Source organism: Lithobates pipiens, unplaced genomic scaffold (assembly GCF_037356315.1).
Source record: "Lithobates pipiens isolate NorthernLeopardFrog02 unplaced genomic scaffold, aLitPip1_a1.2 Scaffold_28, whole genome shotgun sequence".
Lineage (NCBI taxonomy): Eukaryota > Metazoa > Chordata > Amphibia > Anura > Ranidae > Lithobates > Lithobates pipiens.
In genome coordinates this window covers 64848037-64868194 of record NW_027507789.1, presented here as the reverse complement: position 1 = coordinate 64868194, position 20158 = coordinate 64848037, and the positions used below count along the sequence as shown (strand labels likewise).

The 20158-nt window shown below is 42.4% G+C and overlaps 1 protein-coding gene across 1 annotated transcript in view; it reads left to right on the top strand.

Annotated features, from left to right (window-relative positions):
* Positions 1 to 16348, top strand: part of MRPL58 (mitochondrial ribosomal protein L58) — a 33183-nt gene extending 16835 nt beyond the window's left edge. The window contains exons 4-6 of the mRNA XM_077459333.1: positions 7527 to 7609; positions 9960 to 10129; positions 16069 to 16348. Of these exons, the coding sequence (XP_077315459.1) occupies positions 7527 to 7609; positions 9960 to 10129; positions 16069 to 16153 (338 nt within the window). The 3' untranslated portion in view covers positions 16154 to 16348. The remainder of the gene's footprint in view (positions 1 to 7526; positions 7610 to 9959; positions 10130 to 16068) is intronic.
* Positions 16349 to 20158: the final 3810 nt, after the last annotated feature.

The window sequence follows — 20158 nt, the reverse complement described above, 5'->3', positions numbered from 1 at the left end:
ACGCTTCAAAGGCCCCCTATTGGTATCAGTGTTACGGAGGAGTTCTGGTGCTAGAATTATTGCTGTCACTTTGGCGTATGCAGCGATATGTAACGTGTATCGCAATTGATGATGTCATGTGTAGGTGCCCCGTTTACATTCGTGCGAGGGTGGGGGGGGCTTCAAAAAAGTTTGGGGGGGCTATTTTATGCGCTTGAGTGTAACTTTATTTTTTGGGAAAAAATTTTGTTTAACTTTTTTTTTCATCACATAGGGGACTGTTTGATTAGATTTTTTTGGGTGACAGGTTCTCTTTATTGAGATATATGCAGGGTCTAAAAGACCCTGCATTTATCCTCTGTATTTCACTGAATGTCTTGCAATGCAAATCACGTTGCAAAACATCCTACACCAGCAAAGTGAGCCGGGGACACCGAGAATGTGACCCAGAAGTGAGGTCAGAGAAGTCGCTTTCTGGGTCACTGCAAGGAGGGGAGGAGAGTAGACGTGTATCCGCTCTTCTCCTTCCCCTCTACCCATCGGCACCCGCCATGACTGTCCCGGGCCCACTGATGGGCAAGCAGAGTGGGGGGGCGCCAGTACTGGGGGGTGTGTGTGTGAGCGTGATCAGGTGGCAGAGAGTGATCGGGCAGCCACCGTATTGTGTCTGCAGCCACCGTATTGTTTGCCAACCCCCCCCCCCCGCCGTTGGGTCCATATGACATACGGACCTGGCGGCAAAAGGATTAACATCAATGACAGCTTGAAGTCATTTGTGGATGAGGCTCTTTATCTTCTCAGATGGTAAAGCTGTCCATTCCTCTTGGTAAAAAAAACTCCCAGTTCCTGTAAATTCTTCAACTGTCTTGCATGAACTGCACGTTTTGAGATCTCCCCAGAGTGGCTCAATGATATTGAGGTCAGGAGACTGAGATGGCAACTCCAGATCCTTCACTTTAGACCCCTTTCACATGGACGGACCGTCTATCCGTTTTTCTTCCATCCGTCAATGGATGTCAATGCATTCCTATGGGCAAACGGATGACCATCCGTTAACCTCTGCTTCGTTTTTTTTTTGTTTTTTTTTTTTTTAAGCATACAAGGCTACGTCCAGATCCATCAAAATGGATCAATGCTTTCTGGGTAATTTCCTTAAAGGCACAGAAACTGCTGTAAACAGATCAAAACGGATGTAAACGTGTACATTAACGGATGAAAGTGGATATTAATGGAACAGAAGACGGATGAAGTAATGGATACGAACTGATACGTTTTTAAAGTCGCTAAACTGATGGTGCCCATGTGAAAGGGGCAATATTCTGCTGTAGCCAATGAGGGGTCAACTTGGACTTGTTTTGGATTAGGGATGCACTGAATGGGTTTTTTGGTGCCAAAACCGATACCGAAAAATGAAAAATACACTAGGCCGAAACAGCACCGATACCGAAAATGACTGTTTGTAAAAAATATTTTTCTACAGAAGGTGGTCAGAGAGTGGGGACATGGTACAGGAGGTGGTCAGAGAGTGGGGACATGGTTCAGGAGGTGGTCAGAGACTGGCGACAGTCCCCCTGTGCAGCCAGTGTGGTGTCCCCTCGTGCAGCAAAGAGAGAGGAGAGCCGCCTCTGCCGCCCAGACGGGTGATCTGTCTATCAAAGGTCCCTGAACAAGGGGGAGGGGCTGTGTGCGATGGCGCGCGACGGAGGAACACACAGCTATTTAAAATTAAAGCTGTGATGTTCCCGGCGCTCTATTGAACCAGACGGCGGAGGCGGCTCTCCTGCGCTATACACCTCCCCGGTTCTCCTCCCCCACCCCATTTTCGGCTCAATTATCGGCCGTTTTTTCCTTTCGACAAATTGCCGAAAGGGCCATTTTCGGCCGATATGTTTCAGCGGCCGAAATTTCGGTGCATCCCTATTTTGGATCATTGTCTTGTTGGAATATCCAAGTACATCCCATGGACAGCTTCCTGGCTGATAAATGCAAATGTTCCTCCAGTATTTTTTAATAACATACTGCATTCATCTTGCCATCAGTTTTGACCAAATTTCCGGTGCCTTTTTATAGCTCACACATGCCCAAAACATCAGCGATCCCCCTCCGTATTTCACAGTAGGAACGGTGTACCTTTCATCATAGGCCTTTTGACACCTCTCCAAATGTAGCGTTTATTGTTGTGGCCAAAAAGCTAAATTTTGGGCTCATGACTTTGTGCCAGAAGGTTTGAGGCATTTGCGTAGTAATGGCTTTCTTCTGGCAACTCGACCATGCAGCCCATCTTTATTCAAGTGCCTCCTTATTGTGCATCTTGAACCACACGTCAGAGTCCTGTATTTCACCTGAAGTTATTTGTAGGTTTTTCTTTGCATCCTGAACAATTTTCCTCGCAGTTGTGGCTGAAAATTTAGTTGGTCTACCTGACTGTAGTTTGGTTTCAACAGAACCCCTCGTTTTCCACTTCTTGATTAGTTTGAACACTGCTGATTGTCATTCTCAATTCATTGGATATCTTTTTATATCCCTTTCCTGTTTTATACAGTTCAGCTACCTTTTCCCGCAGATCCTTTTGACAATTCTTTTGCTTTCTCCATGACTCAGAATCCAGAAATGCCAGTGCAGCACTGGATAAAAGATGCAAGGGTCTGTCAGGAGTCTCGGCCAAACACTAACCATGAGTGAAAGAAATGTTTTTGTGTTATCATTCATATTCTCTGAAAAATGGCCAATAAATCATAAATTCTGCCATGGTATGTGTGACATTTGTGTGGGTATTTCCACCAAGAACCAGGCGACACCAGTCTTGGAGTAAACCAGAAAAGGAACTGCTTTATTTTTAGAAACATACTGAATTTTTATACAGCAGTCAGATAAGGGCTACTCCCATTATCTCAGACAAAGGTCACCTTACACTGTAGAGCTATTCCTATTATCATAACAATGACCTTCTTAGTCTGGTTCCCCAAACTAACTTGCATAAGAAGCCACAAGCAATTGGTGACCAGCTCTGGATAACTTAACCACTTAACGACCGCCGCATGCCATTGTACGTCATCACAATGGCATGTACAGGCACAAGCACGTACATGTATGTGCTTGCCTTCCAGCGGGTGGGGGGTCCGATCGAACCCCCTCCCGCTGGATGCGGCGGTCCGGTTCGCTTCAGGAACGATCCGGGATGAGGGGATGGCCGTTGGTTTCTGGCCATCCCCTCTCGATCGCTCCTGGCGAATGAGAAGCTTCCTCCCACTGTGTATTCTATACACAGGCAGGGAGGAAGTGATAAATAATAAAGAGTCCTGCGCAAATAATACCACAAAAAATGAATAATGTATAAAAATGTGAAAAAAATGTGAAAAAAATGTGAAAAAAACAAGAGTCAATGAAAATATTTCAAAATAAACACACCAATAGTGTAAGTGTGTAGTGAAAAAGCACTGGAGGAAGAACAGGACCAAATGTTCCAAAAGATCAGGCTCCCAGAACTCTCACCTCAAAGATGGAATAATAAGGCAAAAGAAAATAATTCCAATGGACTTCTCCTTCACTTCTCTGTGCACAATCATCAAATGGTATAAACTTCTACCACTAGAGGGCCGATTCAACCTCTTATGAGTAATGCTGCAGCATATGTATCCTCGTGGTATGAAACTTAAAGAAAACACAGAGGGGAAGGGGGAAGGGAGAGAGAAAGGGGACTCCAATAGTGTAGTGGTTTCCAAAACTGAATAAATTTATTTAAGAGAAAGCAAATGGACTCTCACATTTAAAAAGAAAATATCACAGAAAGAGATCTGGCGTATACAGCCAGTCTTACGCTTGTTCCGGTATTCCTACGGCCACTCCCTACGCGTTACGTCACCACGTGACTTCTTCATGGGGAGCAACTGTGTATTCTATACACAGACAGGGAGGAAGTGATGTCATTCTCCTCGGGGCGGTCTTATTGACCGGACTACGAAGAGAGGACACTGTAAGTCTGCACCAAACACTACACTGACACTAACTAACACACAGGCACACAAACATCCTCCCCCCCCCCCCCCCCACCCCCCAGTCACAGTGTCACTGATTGCAGTGATCATTTATTTACTGATCACTGCATTCAGTGTCAGTTGTAAAAGTAAAAAGTGTCAGGGCAGTTAGTGTTGGGTCCAGGGTAGCCCCCTACCACCCCCCAATAAAGATTTAACCCCCTGATTGCCCTTAGAGTTAACCCTTTCACCCCCTTTTGCCAGTGTCACTAAGCGATCATTTTTCTGATCACTGCGCTAGTGTCGCCAGGTAGCTAGTTATTTTTTTAGGTTCACCGCCACGTTTTTATAGCGCTAGGTACCCCGATATACTACCCAATAATTTTTAACCCCCTGATTGCCCCTAGTTAACCCTTTCACCAGCGATCACCGTATAAGTGTCACTGGTGACGCTGGTTAGCCAGTTAGTTATTTAGGTTCCCCGTCAGGTTTTTATATAGCGCCAGGGACCCCCATATACTACCCAATAAAAATTTGAACCCCCTGATTGCCCCTAGTTAACCCTTTCACCAGTGATCACCGTATAAGTGTTACGGGTGACTCTGGTTAGTTAGTTTGCTTTTCATAGCATCAGGGCACCCACCATTTATTACCCAATAAAGGTTTAACCCCCTGATCACCCGGCGGTGATATCAATTAGGTTTTAGGGTCATGGTCTAAATCGTCCCAGGCAGCGCTAGGCTAGTGCCAGTACCGCTAACACCCACGCACAAAGCATAAACCTCCCGTAGTGGTATAGAATCTGAACAGATCAATATCTGATCAGATCTATACTAGCGTCCCCAGCAGTTTAGGGTTCCAAAAAAAACGCATTGTTAGCGGGATCAGCCCAGATACCTGCTAGCACCTGCGTTTTTGCCCCTCCGCCCAGCCCACCCAAGTGCAGTATCGATCGATCACTGTCACTTACAAAACACTAAACTCACAACTGCAGGGATCGCAGAGTCAGGCCTGATCCCTGCGATCGCTAACAGTTTTTTTTGGTAGCGTTTTATATTTAAATCCTGAAGGCAGTACTTGGTTTTCGGGGTCCCGTAGGTGGCTAGGCTCCCAAAAAGTCCCCCACGTGTGGTATCCCCGTACTCGGGAGAAGCAGCAGAATTTATTTTGGGGTGTAATTTCACTTATGCCCATAGCATGTGTGAGCAATATATCATTTAGTGACAACTTTGTGCAAAAAAAAAAAAAAAAATTGTAATATTCCTGCAACTTGTGGCAAAATATAAAATATTTCATGGACTCAACATTCCTCTCAGTAAATAGCTTGGGGTGTCTACTTTCCAAAATGAGGTCATTTGGGGGGTTTTGTGTTATTTTGGCATTTTATGGCCTTCGAAACTGTGATAGGTAGTGAGGAGTGAAATCAAAAATTTGCACCTAGAAATCCTGAAGGCAGTGATTGGATTTCGGGGTGCCGTACACGGCTAGACTCCCAAAAAGTCCCACATATGTGGTATCCCCGTACTCAGGAGAAGCAGCAGAATATATTTTGGGGTGCAATTCCACATATAACTATGGCATGTGTGAGCAATATATCATTTAGTGACAACTTTTTGTAAACTTTTTTTTTTGTGTGTCATTATTCAATCACTTGGGACAAAAAAATATTCAGTGGGCTCAACATGCCCCTCAGCAATTTCCTTGGGGTGTCTACTTTCCAAAATGGGGTAATTTGGGGCGGGGGGGGTTGTACTGCCCTGCCATTTTAGCACCTCAACAAATGATAGGCAGTCATAAATTAAAAGCTGTGTAAATTCCAGAAAATGTACTCTAGTTTGTAGACGCTATAACTTTTGCGCAAACCAAAAAATATACGCTTATTGACATTTTTTATACTAAAGACATGTGGCTGAATAAATTTTGCCCTAAATGTATGACTAAAATTTAGTTTACCGTATATACTCGAGTATAAGCCGAGATTTTCAGCCTCTTTTTTGAGGCTGAAAGTGCCCCCCTCGGCTTATACTCGAGTCATCGCTGTCTGCCTGCTCGATCAGCGTGTCGAGCAGACAGACAGCGGCCATTCTATTCTAATTCAAAAGCCGCGCCTCCGGCTCCGCCTTCGCCTGTGATAGGCGGAACACTGAATTTCCCAGCAGCCTGTGTTCCGCCTATCACGGACATCCGCTCATCCTCGTACTACGGACGAGGATGAAAGGATGGCCGTGATAGGCGGAACACAGACTGCTGGGAAATTGTGTTCCGCCTATCACAGACAGGGAGGCGCGGCATTTGAACAGGAAAATGGGCGCCGACGAAGAGCGGTGATCCTGGGACGGGACCGGACGGAGGCTCGGCTCGGCTCGGCTCGGGACGGGACCAGACGGAGTCTCGGGACGGGACGGGACCGGACCGGACGGAGGCTCGGCTCGGGACGGGACGGGACCGGACGGAGGCTCGGGACCGGACGGAGGCTGGGGACACAGGTAGGCTGGACACACAAGGCCACACACACACACACACACATGGATGGACACACACACACACACACACACACACATGGATGGACACACACACAGGGATGGATGGATGGACGGACACACACACAGGGATGGATGGATGGATGGATGGACGGACACACACACAGGGATGGATGGATGGATGGACACACACACACAGGGATGGATGGATGGATGGATGGACACACACACAGGGATGGATGGATGGATGGACACACACACAGGGATGGACAGGCATATCTCACCCTCGGCTTATACACGAGTCAATAGGTTTCCCAGTTTTTTGGGGGTAAATTGGGGGCCTCGGCTTATACTCGGGTCGGCCTATACTCGAGTATATACGGTATTCGATTTTTCTTATAACAAAAAGTAGAAAATATCTTTTTTTTCTCAAAATTTTCGGTCTTTTTCCATTTATATCGCAAAAAATAAAAATCACAGAGGCAATCAAATACCATCAAAAGAAAGCTCTATTTGTGGGAAGAAAAGGATGCAAATTTCATTTGGGTACAACATATCATGACCGCGCAATTACCAGTTAAAGCAGTGCAGTGCAAAATTGTAAAAAGACCTCTGGTTCTTAGGCTGAAAACTGGTCCGGGGCTAAAGTGGTAAGGAACACATTAAAACATAGAGTTCTCCAGGGAATGGTTCTCCTGCAGACCAAAGTCTGTGACAGTTTGTAAACTTATGGGCACAACACTGTGTGTGTGTGTGTGTATGTATATGTTATATATACAAAAATATGACAGGGGGGCATGGTTACTGTGTTGGGGGGGTCTGGTTCAGGAAGAAAAAAGTTAATAATCTTCCTGCTTCCTCCTCAGTTCCCCCGGGATTCTCTCTTCACTCCCTGATTCATGAGTTTAGATCAACTGTTGTGTAATTTCTCCTGCCTTTTTATGTATTTGTATCAGCTTTTAGTATGGTACAATGATATAACATACTAACTAACCGTTGTGTAATATGCCCTGCCTTCATATATTTCAGCTTTTTGTATGGGGAAAAAGATCTAACATACTAAACCAAATGCTATTATTCTCCCCTGTTACAGTTAACACAAAGGCTGAAGTGCGTTTCCAGTTATCCTCCGCTGAATGGATTCCTGAAGATGTTAGGCAGAAAATCTCAGTGCTGGTAATTTTAAACTTTTTTATTACTTATTTGCAGTAAGTTGTGGTGTGAAATAGCCTAGGGCAAGTATATAAAAAAAAAATATATATCTACGCTAGATCCAAAATATATATATATATATATATATATATATATACACGTTTTTTTAATCCAGTGTGCATGAGGCCTTATGGTTTTAATGTCATATATAGTGCATCCACAAAGTATTCACAGCTCTTCCCTTTTTCCACATTTTGTTATGTTATGGCCTTATTCAAAAATTCAACAAACAATACACCATAATGATGTGAAAGAAGTTTATTTGAAATCTTTGCAAATTTATTCAAAATAAAAAAGCAAAAAAATCCAATGTACATAAGTATTCACAGCCTTTGCCATGACACTCCCAATTGAGCTCAGGTGCATCCTGTTTCCACTGATGATGCTTGAGATGTTTCTACAACTTGATCGGAGGCCTCCTGTGATTAAATTCAGTTGATGGGACATGATTTGCAAAGGCACACACCTGTCTTTATAAGGTCCCCCAGTTAACAGTGCAAAGTCAGAGCTCAGATAAAGCTATGAAGTCTCTAGTGAAACACAGATTGAACTCTTTGGCCTGCATGGCAAGCGTCATGTCTGGAGGAAACTAGGCACCACTCATCATCTGGCCAATACCAACCCTATAGTGAAGCATGATGGCAACATCATTCTGTGGGGATGTTTTTCAGCAGCAGGAACTGGTAGACTAGTCAGGATCAAAGGGAAAGATGAATGCAGCAATGTACATCCTTGAGATGTCCTTGATGAAAACCTGCTCCAGAGCGCTCTGGACCTCAGACTGGGGCAAAGGTTCATCTTCCAACAGGACAACGATCCTAAACGCACAACCAAGATAACAAAGGAGTGGCTACAGGACAACTCGGTGAATGTCCTTGAGTGGCCCAGACTTGAACCGAATGGATCATCTTTGGAGCGAAAATTTACTGTGCACTGATGCTTCCCATCCAACCTGATGCAGCTTGAGAGATCATGCAAAGAAGAATGGGAGAAACTGCCCAAAAATAAGTGTGCCAAGCTTATAGCATCATACTCAAAAAGTCTCTGGTGCTTCAACAAAGTATTGAGCAAAGGATGTGAATACTTATGTACATGTGATATATATATATATATATATATATATATATATATATATATATATATATATATATATATCATATTTTTTTTTTTTTTATTTAAATTTGCAAAGATTTCAAACTTCTCTCATTGTCATTATAAGACATTGTTTGTAGAATTTTGAGGAAAATAATGATTTTAATCTGTTTTGGAATAAGGCTGTAACATAACAAAATGTGGAAAAAGTGAAGCTCTATGAATACTTTCCGGATGCACTGTAAGAACCCAAATTCATCTGTGGGCAAACGTTGCATACACCTAAGCTTGAAAAGGATTCCAATAACTGTGTACCACCATTAACTGAGGCCTCTTACCAGATATGATGAACCATCAAATTATAAATGGTCAGACAGGCTTTGGTTGTATATTCCTCCAATGGCTCCCAGCATAGGAACAAGAAGTCTATTCATTTCAAAATCAAATTTTACTAATGTTAACCACTTCAGCCTCGGAAGGATCCCCCACCCCCTTCCTTACCAGGCCATTTTTTGCGATACGACACTGCGTTGCTTTAACTGACAATAGCGCGACCATGTGATGTACCCAAACAAAATTGACGTCCTTTTTTTTCCCCCACAAATAGAGCTTTTCTTTTGGTGCTATTGGATCAGCTCTAGGGTTTTTATCTTTTCGCTACAGACAAAGACAATTTTGAAAAAAAAATATTTTTTACTTTTTGCTATAATAAATATCCTCAATGTTTTTAAAAACAAATTTCTTCATCAGTTTAGGACGATATATATTCTACATATTTTTGGTAAAAAAAAAAAAAAAAACCACAATAAGCGTATATGTTAATTGGCTTGTGCAAAAGTTATAGAGCCTACAAACTGGGGAAGATTTATGGCATTTTTATGGCTTTTTTTTGTACTGGTAATGGCGGTGATCTGTGATTTTTAGCGGTATTGCGGCGGACAGATCAGACACCTTTGACACATTTTTGGGACCAGACATGTCAACCATCATGTACAACAAACAGGACATAGTGTAGATGGAACACAGACCATGTCACGATGGGTGATAAAATCAACATGCACAAGAAAAGATCAGCATTAATTAAAGAAACAAGTTTTATTTTTAACAAAATTTTGTGTACACCAGTCCTCTAAGGTTTTTTCTTTTGCAACTTTTTCAACCTGTACTAATGTACCCTTCCTTATGTATTTATTGATTTTCTGTTTTATGCTTTTGACTGTAGAACAAAAACAGGATCAACCGAAATGGAGACTTAATTGTAGTTTCAGAAGTTAGTCGTTACCAGATGCGCAACTTGGCAGACTGTCTGGATAAAATTCGCACTATGATTTCACAAGCCAGCCATACGCCGAAAGTAGCAACAAAAGAAGATATTGAGCTTCGAAAAACCAGGTAAAAGCATTAGATAAATTGCAGTGTGTCAGTGTTTAAACTTAAGAGTTTATCATGTGGTTTCATATATTTTTTTTTTTTTTTTTATGAACTCTGCGTTACCCATTGTTATGATCCTTTTCACTGCAGACACAAAGTAACTATAATAATAAAGATACTACGAGTCTGGACTGATCAATGAGGAGATGTTTTATTTTATTGATAACAGACAATTAAAGATGTTGTAAACCCTTACAACACACTTTGACCTACAGGAAAGCCTAGATTAAGGCTTACCTGTAGGTCAGAAAAAAAGATATTTTAAACCTACACGGTTTAGGAGATATTTGCCGAAAGCCAGGCACTGCTGTCTACGGCGCATGCGCCGTAGACAGCGGCGCGCAGGCGCACTGAGCGCGGCATCGTCAACGACGAAGATGCCATGCGTGTCGGCTCCCATGCGCATGCGCGGGGGTGACGTCATCGCGGCTTCGCTGATTGACATCGGCGGAGCAGCGAGACCCCACCGAGAAGATGGATGCGCCGGACTACAGGGGACAGCGGTGACATCGCTGGCTCCTGTGTCAGGTAAGTGACACATAATGGACTACTATGCGATGCATAGTAGTCCATTATGCTTTACCTTTGCAGGGAATGAAAGAGGAAGTAAACTCATCAGGGTTTACTTCCTCTTTAAAGTAAACATTCGCCCATTACATTCATTTTTTCTCTTTTGGTTCCCATCCCTTTCTTCTTACAGAACTGGAAAATATTTTGTTATTGGTATAGTACAGTTTTTGTGTTGCAAGGCAGCACTTCCTCGCCTAATCGAGGATTTTTTAGGCACCCCAGTCACACATTCCCAGGAGACAGTTTTACCAAGAGTGCATGGGCACTGTGAGTTTCTGCACATGCACAGATACACCACTGAGCTTTCCCAGGTATTTGGCACCTGGCAGAGACCCCCAGCGTGTCAGCGTACACATCAGGGTTCTTTGAACACGCTGAATTTTTAAAGATGGAAGAGCAGACGTGCAACGAGAGAAGGTTATATAGCTGCCGTAAAGTTCCACTTCCAAACCTTTATAAACTACATGATTTTAAATCCTTTTTTGTGAATCTGTTGCAATAAGGCATTATACAAATGTACTGAAAACTGTAGGATTTACACTTTTTAAATCCTTGCTATCTACAGTGGGGATGGAAAGTATTCAGACCCCCTTAACTTTTTCACTCTGTTATATTGCATCCATTTGCTAAAATCATTTAAGTTCATTTTTTTCCTCAATGTACACACAGCACCCCATATTGACAGAAAAACACAGAATTGTTGACATTTTTGCAGACTTATTAAAAAAGAAAAACTGAAATATCACATGGTCCTAGGTATTCAGACCCTTTGCCCAGTATTTAGTAGAAGCACCCTTTTGATCTAATACAGCCATTAGTCTTTTTGGGAAAGATGCAGCAAGTTTTTCACACTTGGATTTGGGGAACCTCTGCCATTCCTCCTTGCAGATCCTCTCCCAGTTCTGTCAGGTTGGATGGTAAACGTTTTTTGACAGCCATTTTTAGGTCTCTCCAGAGATGCTCAATTGGGTTTAAGTCAAGGCTCTGGCTGGGCCATTCAAGAACAGTAATGTTGTTTTTTTGAATCCACTCCTTCGTTATTTTAGCTGTGTGCTTAGGGTCATTGTCTTGTTGGAAGGTAAACCTTCGGCCCAGTCTGAGCACTCTGGAGAAGGTGTTCATCCAGGATATCCTTGTACTTGGCCGCATTCATCTTTCCCTCGATTGCAACCAGTCGTCCGGTCCCTGCAGCTGAAAAACACCCCCACAGCATGATGCTGCCACCCCCATGCTTCACTGTTGGGACTGTATTGAACAGGTGATGAGCAGTGCCTGGTTTTCTCCACACATACCGCTTAGAATTAAGGCCAAAAAGTTCTATCTTGGTCTCATCAGACCAGAGAACCTTATATCTCACCAACTTGGAGTCCTTCAGGTGTTTTTTTTTTTTTTTTTTTTTTTTTGCAAACTGCATGTGGGCTTTCACTGAGGAGAGGCTTCTGTCGGGCCACTCTGCCATAAAGCCCCGACTGGTGGAGGCCTGCAGTGATTGACTTTCTACAACTTTCTCCCATCTCCCGACTGCATCTCTGGAGCTCAGCCACAGTGATCTTTGGGTTCTTCTTTACCTCTCTCACCAAGGCTTTTCTCCCCCCAATAGCTCAGTTTGGCTGGACAGCCAGCTCTAGGAAGGGTTCTGGTCGTCCCAAACGTCTTCCATTTAAGGATTATGGAGGCCACTGCTCTTAGGAACCTTACGTGCAGCAGAGATATTTTTTTTGTAACCTTGGCCAGATCTGTGCCTTGCCACAATTCTGTCTCTGAGCTCTTCAGGCAGTTCCTTTGACCTCAGGATTCTCATTAGCTCTGACATGCATTGTGAGCTATAAGGTCTTATATAGACAGGTGTGTGGCTTTCCTAATCAAGTGCAATCAGTAAATCAAACCCAGCTGGACTCAAGTGAAGGTGGAGAACCATCTCAAGGATGATCAGACGAAATGGACAGCACCTGAGTTAAATGTGAGTGTCACAGCAAAGGGTCTGAATACTTAGGACCATGTGATATTTCAGTTTTTCTTTTTAATAAATCTGCAAAAATGTCAACAATTCTGTGTTTTTTCTGTCAATATGGGGTGCTGTGTACATTGAGGAAAAAAATGAACTTAAATTATTTTAGTAAATGGCTGCAATATAACAAATAGTGAAAAATTTTAAGGGGGTCTGAATACTTTCCGTCCCCACTGTATCTCCCTCTGTGACTATCACTTTCTTTCTTGGGGGTGGCAATAAAAAAGATTATCACATAAATTATTCTCAACTTTTCAGTTTTAACAACTTTCTTATCCAATGATGGCAAAATAAAGAAAAAAAAAAACACCACCCAATAGACCCCATAAAAAGCAGGGTCCACTAAATCTTTAATGTTGTTTCTGTCCATCAATATTAATAAAGGTGATTGTTGCATTCAATAATTATGCTGATAAGAGAAAAATCTTTCTACATGTCCCACATGTGTTTTTTTTTAAGATTTTGTATCTCTGTTCTTAACTGAAATACCCGCTAATATTTGTTAAAGAAATTTACACGGAATGCCTGTTGGACACAATCTGTACACAATATCTATTGTTCATTTCAAGGTTCCAAAAAATAAAATATTGCCTTTGTGTAGTCAATGAACCATACGATGTTCGGGCAGGCAGCTTACACTGACAGTCTGCAGGTGACCTGCATACCATTTAATGATCTGCTGATTGCTGGTTTCCAGGCTGCTAAAAAAAAAAACCTGCAAAAAAATGTGCATTTATCCTTTACCTTTTAAAAAAAAAAAAAAAAAAAAATTTTTAAAAAGGATAAATGCACATTTTTTTTGCAGGTGTTTTTTTTTTTTTTTTTTAAAGGTAAACTTATCCTTTACTTGCGGTACATGGCACTGAGGCTCTAGCTGTGTGCCAGCACAGTGGGAGCGGGTCACTGGTAGCGCGCGTCCCAGACCCAGAAGTGGCAGATCACGTACTAACACAGCCCCAGTATATGTACAGTGGGCGGCTGTGGCTGTGCTAGTATGTGATCTGACACTTCCGGGTCTTGGACGCATGCTGCTGGCGACCTGCTCACACTGTGATCACACATAGCTGCAGGTACCCACCAGTTACACCATACACATTCAGAACGACAATCTGCCTACGTAAACAAGGCAGATTGCTGTTCTGTCAGAAAGGAAGGTATTGATCCTGTGTTCCTGCAAAGCAGGAACACAGATCTTTTCCTTCCCCTAATCAAATCGCCTTCCTCAGTGAGTAAGTACAGGCTTGGCACACAGTTAACCTTTCGATGGCCCCAAAAATTTTGTTTGGGTAAAGTAAATTAACAAAGGAGGGGAGGTGGGGACAGTGGCTGATGCTGACCCAATAAATTCACAGCCTGTGGAAGACTGCACTATCTCGTTACTGATAAAACACAACATACATATTGTATAAAAAAAAGGATTTATTGCAAGTAGACAAAAATATCGTATACATTTTGAAAGTTAAAAACGGAAGCTCAGGATTCCCCCAGGGCATATCTGTTATTACAAATTTTAGAATGGTCTGCATCTCATCTCTCACCTAGAGATGCAGACCATTCTAAAATTTGTAATAACAGATATCCCTTGGGGGAATCCTGAGCTTCTGTTTTTTTTAACGTGTATGTTGTGTTTTATCAGTACCGAGATATTCCAGTCTTCCACAGGGTGGGAATGTTATGGGGTCAGCATCAGCCACTGTCCCCTTGTCCCTACCTCTCCTCCTTTGTTAATTTACATTCATTTGGATGATGGTACATTACTAAGACTAGTTATTTTTATTATACGAGGCTATACTCAAAACCTTTGCATGTTTGGGTAAAGTGTTGCACTATCATTCTAATTGTCAGTTAAAGTAATGCAGTGCCATATTGCAAAAAATGGCATGGTCATGAAGGGGGGAGGTTAAGTCTTCCAGAGGTCAAATGGTTAAGTAGAGTTTTCAGATTTTAAACAAAATGCAAATTGTGACCAGTACCACAATTTTCATCAGCATCCACAAGGATCAACATTCCTGAAAGTTCAAACAATTGTTTGAACAAACTTATGTTTCCACTGTTATCACTGAAATTCTCAAAGGGTCCAATGGTGGATTAGTGTTACCACCATTATTTCGAACAAGTCCTTGCTAATATTCAAAAGACATTGAAGGATTGCTACATGCTTCAATGTCAGAACGTTTTGTTAGTACAAATATAGAGAACCGAACACCATAATCCACTAACAAAACTCCAAAGAATTAGATTTCCTGCCATGTAAAGAGTAGTCTCTTTGCAGCAAGTGTCAATGTCGGAGAACTGTTTTGTTAATAAAAATATGAAGGTTAGAACACCATAGTCCACTTTCAAAACTCAAAGGAATATGATCTCTTCTCATGCAAAGTATATATGCAATCCATTGAATATTAACAAAAAAAAACATCTGCAAGCAATAGATACAGGGTCTATCATGAATATGCTCAACATTTAATACCTGTATGGTGTTGAAAACAGCAGGTGTTGGCTTTTCCTGTGTTTGGGGATTTTCCAACCCTCAGACAGTGGAGTCTCGTAGATATATTATGTGTGTCACTCGGATTGAGCAGAGCAACCAGATGTAAATAAAACGTGCATGCCTTGACGCATTTCACTGTGGATTATGGCTTCCTCCGAAGGGTGTGTGTGTTTTATTTTATTTATTTTTTTCGTTGTCTGCTTTTTCTTGATTTTCATTTATTTGAATATTATTTGGGTAAGAATATTGCTGTACATAAACTGTAGTGAATAATATATGTAAAATCATTGCAGCTCGGTGCCTTTATTACTATTGCTCATTCTTTTGGGCTAAGCCAGCTCTAAGTGGATTATTATTTTTTTTTGTGATTTTATAGAGAGGGGCGCTTTTGCACTCAATAAAAACAAAATGTTGGCTATAAATGCACTTAAAGCTTTTCTTATAGGACTCGTTCTCAGACATTTAAGCAGCCGTGTTTGTCCACGTAGGATTTAGAGGTGTTCCGTGCCTCCACGTGCAAGCAGTCCTGGTCATGTCTCCTAATTTGTTGTCTGTGTAGATGGGTGGTCTGCATTTAGGGACACGCACCTACATGGATATCACACTGGGAAGCAGCGGCTGTGTCCGTGTGGCCGCTGCTTCCAGTAGACATGAAAAGGACTGCTTGTATGTGGATGCATGGAACACCTGTGCATCCTGGGCAGGCAAATATGGTCTTTGCACAGGTGGACACCTAAGTATACCCTGTGTAAATAAAGTCTAACTTCGTTTTTTATATTTTGAAAGTGGAAACAAGACCTGGGAACTAATCTCTGATATTATTTCTGTTTTCAGACTGGAAAATATGAACCGTGAAAGGCTACGACAAAAGAAGATTCATTCTTCTATAAAACAGAGTAGGACTGTAAGCATGGACTGATGCCAAGCATTCAGTAGTGGACTTTGTATTGCAGCGAAAAGGCTTAAGATGAAGTCCTAGGTTATGAAGAAGCCTGCCACTGAGTTATGAGTAAAGATTTCTGGAGAGTAAAATGTAATATGTGCTTAATAAATTGTGTGAGATTGCAGCATTTTATACATATTGCAAAATATTTAATAAACCACTGTACAGATATCCCAGTGTTCATTGGCCATTAAATATGCACTTTATCTCAGCTATAGTACTGTCACTTCCATAGTCATTCAGTCTTGCCAAAACAAGACAACAGAATGAGAGTTTTTATTCTTCTGAATCTTCCTGTTCCTATTCATGTACCACACAAATGTTTCGGCTGATGGTAGAGTTAAATCAGCCGACCATTTTTAAATCTCAAGAACCTTATTGATTATCTGAGAATGAGTTACTGGACCTGCACATCTATTATACTGTATCCATGGAAAGGAACAGTTATAAATTAAGACAAGGACATCTGCTGGAGCATATTTGGATATATAAGGAACTAGCGCTTGATTCAGCTCACCGGGCTCCACCTATTGCTATAATGTTGCTTTTTTGTGAACTGATCCCTTCAGATCATAAAGAATCACAGGGTCCTATCTTGTGCATTCAAAAAAGTATTTTTGTTTCTTTGTAGTAGCTTTAGATGGCGGCATTACTAAAATGAATTTTGCACTGGTGTATTAGACCATGCTTGTCCATTGAAGCTCAAAAATATAGCTCAGCTTGTGTTCCTGACCTGCTTCAAGCATTCCCAGATACTCTCCAAGTCCCTCATTGTACACAGCCAATTCACCCCATTTCACCATCTTAAAGTAAAAAGGGATTGTGGCGTCTAGGTCTCCCTGGAGGACAACTGACCACAGATGTCAGCACTTATTGCACAGTCTTAAAGAGATATTGTTGAAAAAGAAAGTTTGAAAAAAAACCTCCACCTGTGTGTTCACAGTTGCCCAGGTTGTGTGAGTACCTAAGGCTGTTCCTTTTACTCTAAGCCATACGTTGCCTTACCACCGCATGATTGCCACTTGTCTAATTCTAAACACAGGGGGACAGTCCTGCTGTAACAGGGGCTCCCAGCTCCCACTCTACTAATGGCTCTGGGGCTTCTTTCAGCTCACCTACTGATAATACTAACATCTGCAGCCTGGCGTCTATCCCATCATCTGAGTAATCTGTAGCTTTTTTGGGGCTGGCAGCATTCCTCTTACCTTTTTTACTGAGATTTTTCGCTGACTCTGATTGTAGAGGCCACAAGCACTCTTCTGCACCTTCTCTCACCATCTGCTACTGAGACTCTTATTTTGGGTTTTCAGTCCTTGACCTAAGGACTTATCCCTGAGTATTTTTACAGTCAACTGCTGTTACTACAGAATGAACCCCTTTACTGCCACTGTCGTAAGGGTTTTGGTAGACCAGAGCTGCTTGCAGAGGGCCAACTCAGTAACCCTTACAGCGGCAGAGTTTTCTAAGGATGTATGTTTACACAGAAAGTGGTTCATAACACCTTGTCTTTTTTGTGAATGAATGTATTCAGCAGCAAACAAGCTGCGGATCACATCCACAACGTTTGTGAAGCCTGCTCCTGCTGCATCTTTAAGTACCATTTCTGCAGACATAATCTGCTGCAGCCAGTGTTCGGCCTGTGAACCCTTGACCCTCTCCCCCTCCCCCCCTTTCTTGCCAGAAATTCCCTGCTGTCAAAATGGCAGCTGGGATTTGTAGACTAACAGTGGTGACAGGAGCAGCTGCTAGCAAACAAGGAAAAAAAAAACAGGTGATGATGTTACTTTTGTATTTATTTTTTCTAAGTTGAGTCTGAGCAGTGTTTTAATAACGGTATTACTTTTGTATTTACTCTGGTCCAGCTATTTGAGGTGAAAAATAGGAGAGAGGGACTGACAGTAAAAGGCTTCGAAGGGACCATTTCAGCTCTGATACAACATGCGCCATCTTGAAACTAGAAGATCTGCTTCTACCAGTGCCGTTTTGAAGTTTTGGGACCTTTTTAAAGCGTCTAAGACCAAAGACCTTTCTATTGTACTCACTTTTACAACTCTTTCTCTACAGGTATTGAAACACCCTGAAAAGCTGCTTGTTCTTCTTAAGCTCTAGCAACAGGAATATGGCACACCAAGATGCAAAAAAATAATCTTTATTAACCACTTGACCTCTGGAAGGTTTACCCCCCTTCATGACCAATTGTACGCTTATGCAACGCTGTATGCAAATTACATTTATATAATTTTTTCACACAAATAGAGCTTTCTTATGGTGGTATTTGATCACCACTGGGTTTATTTATTATATAAACAAAAAAAGGCAGATTTTTTTTTTTAAAACAATTCCAATATTTTCTACTCCCTGTTATAAATTATATCCAGAAAAAAAATTGAATTTCTTCATAAATTTAGACCAAAATGTATTCTGCTACATGTCTTTGGTAAGAAGAAATCCCAATAAGTGTATATTGGTTTATGTGAAAGTTTATAGCAAATGTGTGCAGCAATAGATGTTATACTGTAATGGCGGTGATCAGCGACTGCGATAGGGTGGCCGGGCAATCTGGCACTAACAGACGCTATCTGGGAGGGTCACTAACTGACACTGACGTTCCTAGTGACACTAATACAGTCATCAGTGATCATACTTTACACTGGTACTACTAATGACACTGGCTGGGATGACGGTTAACATTAAGGGGTTAACTGTTTCCATAGCAATGTGCAATATGTGCTGCTTTTACTTTACTATCCGTCTGTTTTAGAAACAGATCGCTGTTCTTATGCACACAGAATTATGTAATTTAGTAAACACAGAAGTCTATGACCAGAGACAGACGATCGCTCAACTTCAGCCAAAAACTTTGGCTGAAATCTGCCAAACTCATGCTGTGTCCAATCACAGCACGGGTCGGCAGGGGGTGTGTGCATGCGCCTGGAAGACAGGTGGCAACATACGGGTACATTGCCTGGCCTGCTTGTGCCACTCGCCTATAGTAAAACTACTGTGGGTGTGTGGCAAGAGGTTAAAGGGCCGGCAGGAACAGATTCTGTTCTGACGTGTTTTACACTATGCCAGGGATAGGCAACCTTTTGAGCACAGTGTGCCAAAAAATGTTTTCAAAGAAATTGAGCATGCCGATTTTATAACAAAAAATTTCAACTTCACACTCTCAATCACAAAAAGGAATTTTTATAAAGTAAATTCTGTAAACTACTTTAGTAGTGAGAAATTATCCTGCACTCTCACGTCTCAGATCAGCCCCAATTCATTCACCTCAGATCACTGTCCCCCCTGCAAATCTGTTTCACTACTGTACTACCCTCCACATCTGCCCCAGCACTGTACTACCCTGCACATCTGCCACACCACTGTACCCCCCTGCTCATCTGCCCTACCACTGTAACCTCCTACATCTGCCCCACCACTGTACCACCCGGCTCATCTGCCCCACCACTGTAACCCCTGCACATCTGCCCCACCAATGTACTCCCGTTCATTCTCTTCACCACTGTAACCCCCTGCGCATCTGCCCCACCACTGTAACCCCCTGCACATCTGCCCCACCACTGTACTTCCCTGCACATCTGCCCCGCTACTGTACTTCCCTGCACATCTGCCCCGCTACTGTACTTCCCTGCACATCTGCCCCACCACTATTCCTCCGTGCACATCTGCTTCACCACTGAACCATCTTCTCATCTGTCCTAACACTGAACTTATCTGCTCATCTGCCCCACCACTGTAACCACTGTAACCCCCTTTCTCATTTGCCCCATGACTTTATCTCCTGCATATCTGTCCCACCACTGTAACCCCCCCCCCCCCCCCCCCGTCTCATGTGTTCCACTGATGTACCTCCTTTCTCCTCTGCACATCTGCCCCACCGCTGTACCCTCCTGCTCCACCACTAACACCCTGCTCATCTGTCCCACCAATGTACCTCCTTTTTCCTGTTCCCCAACACTGAACCCCCCCTGCTCG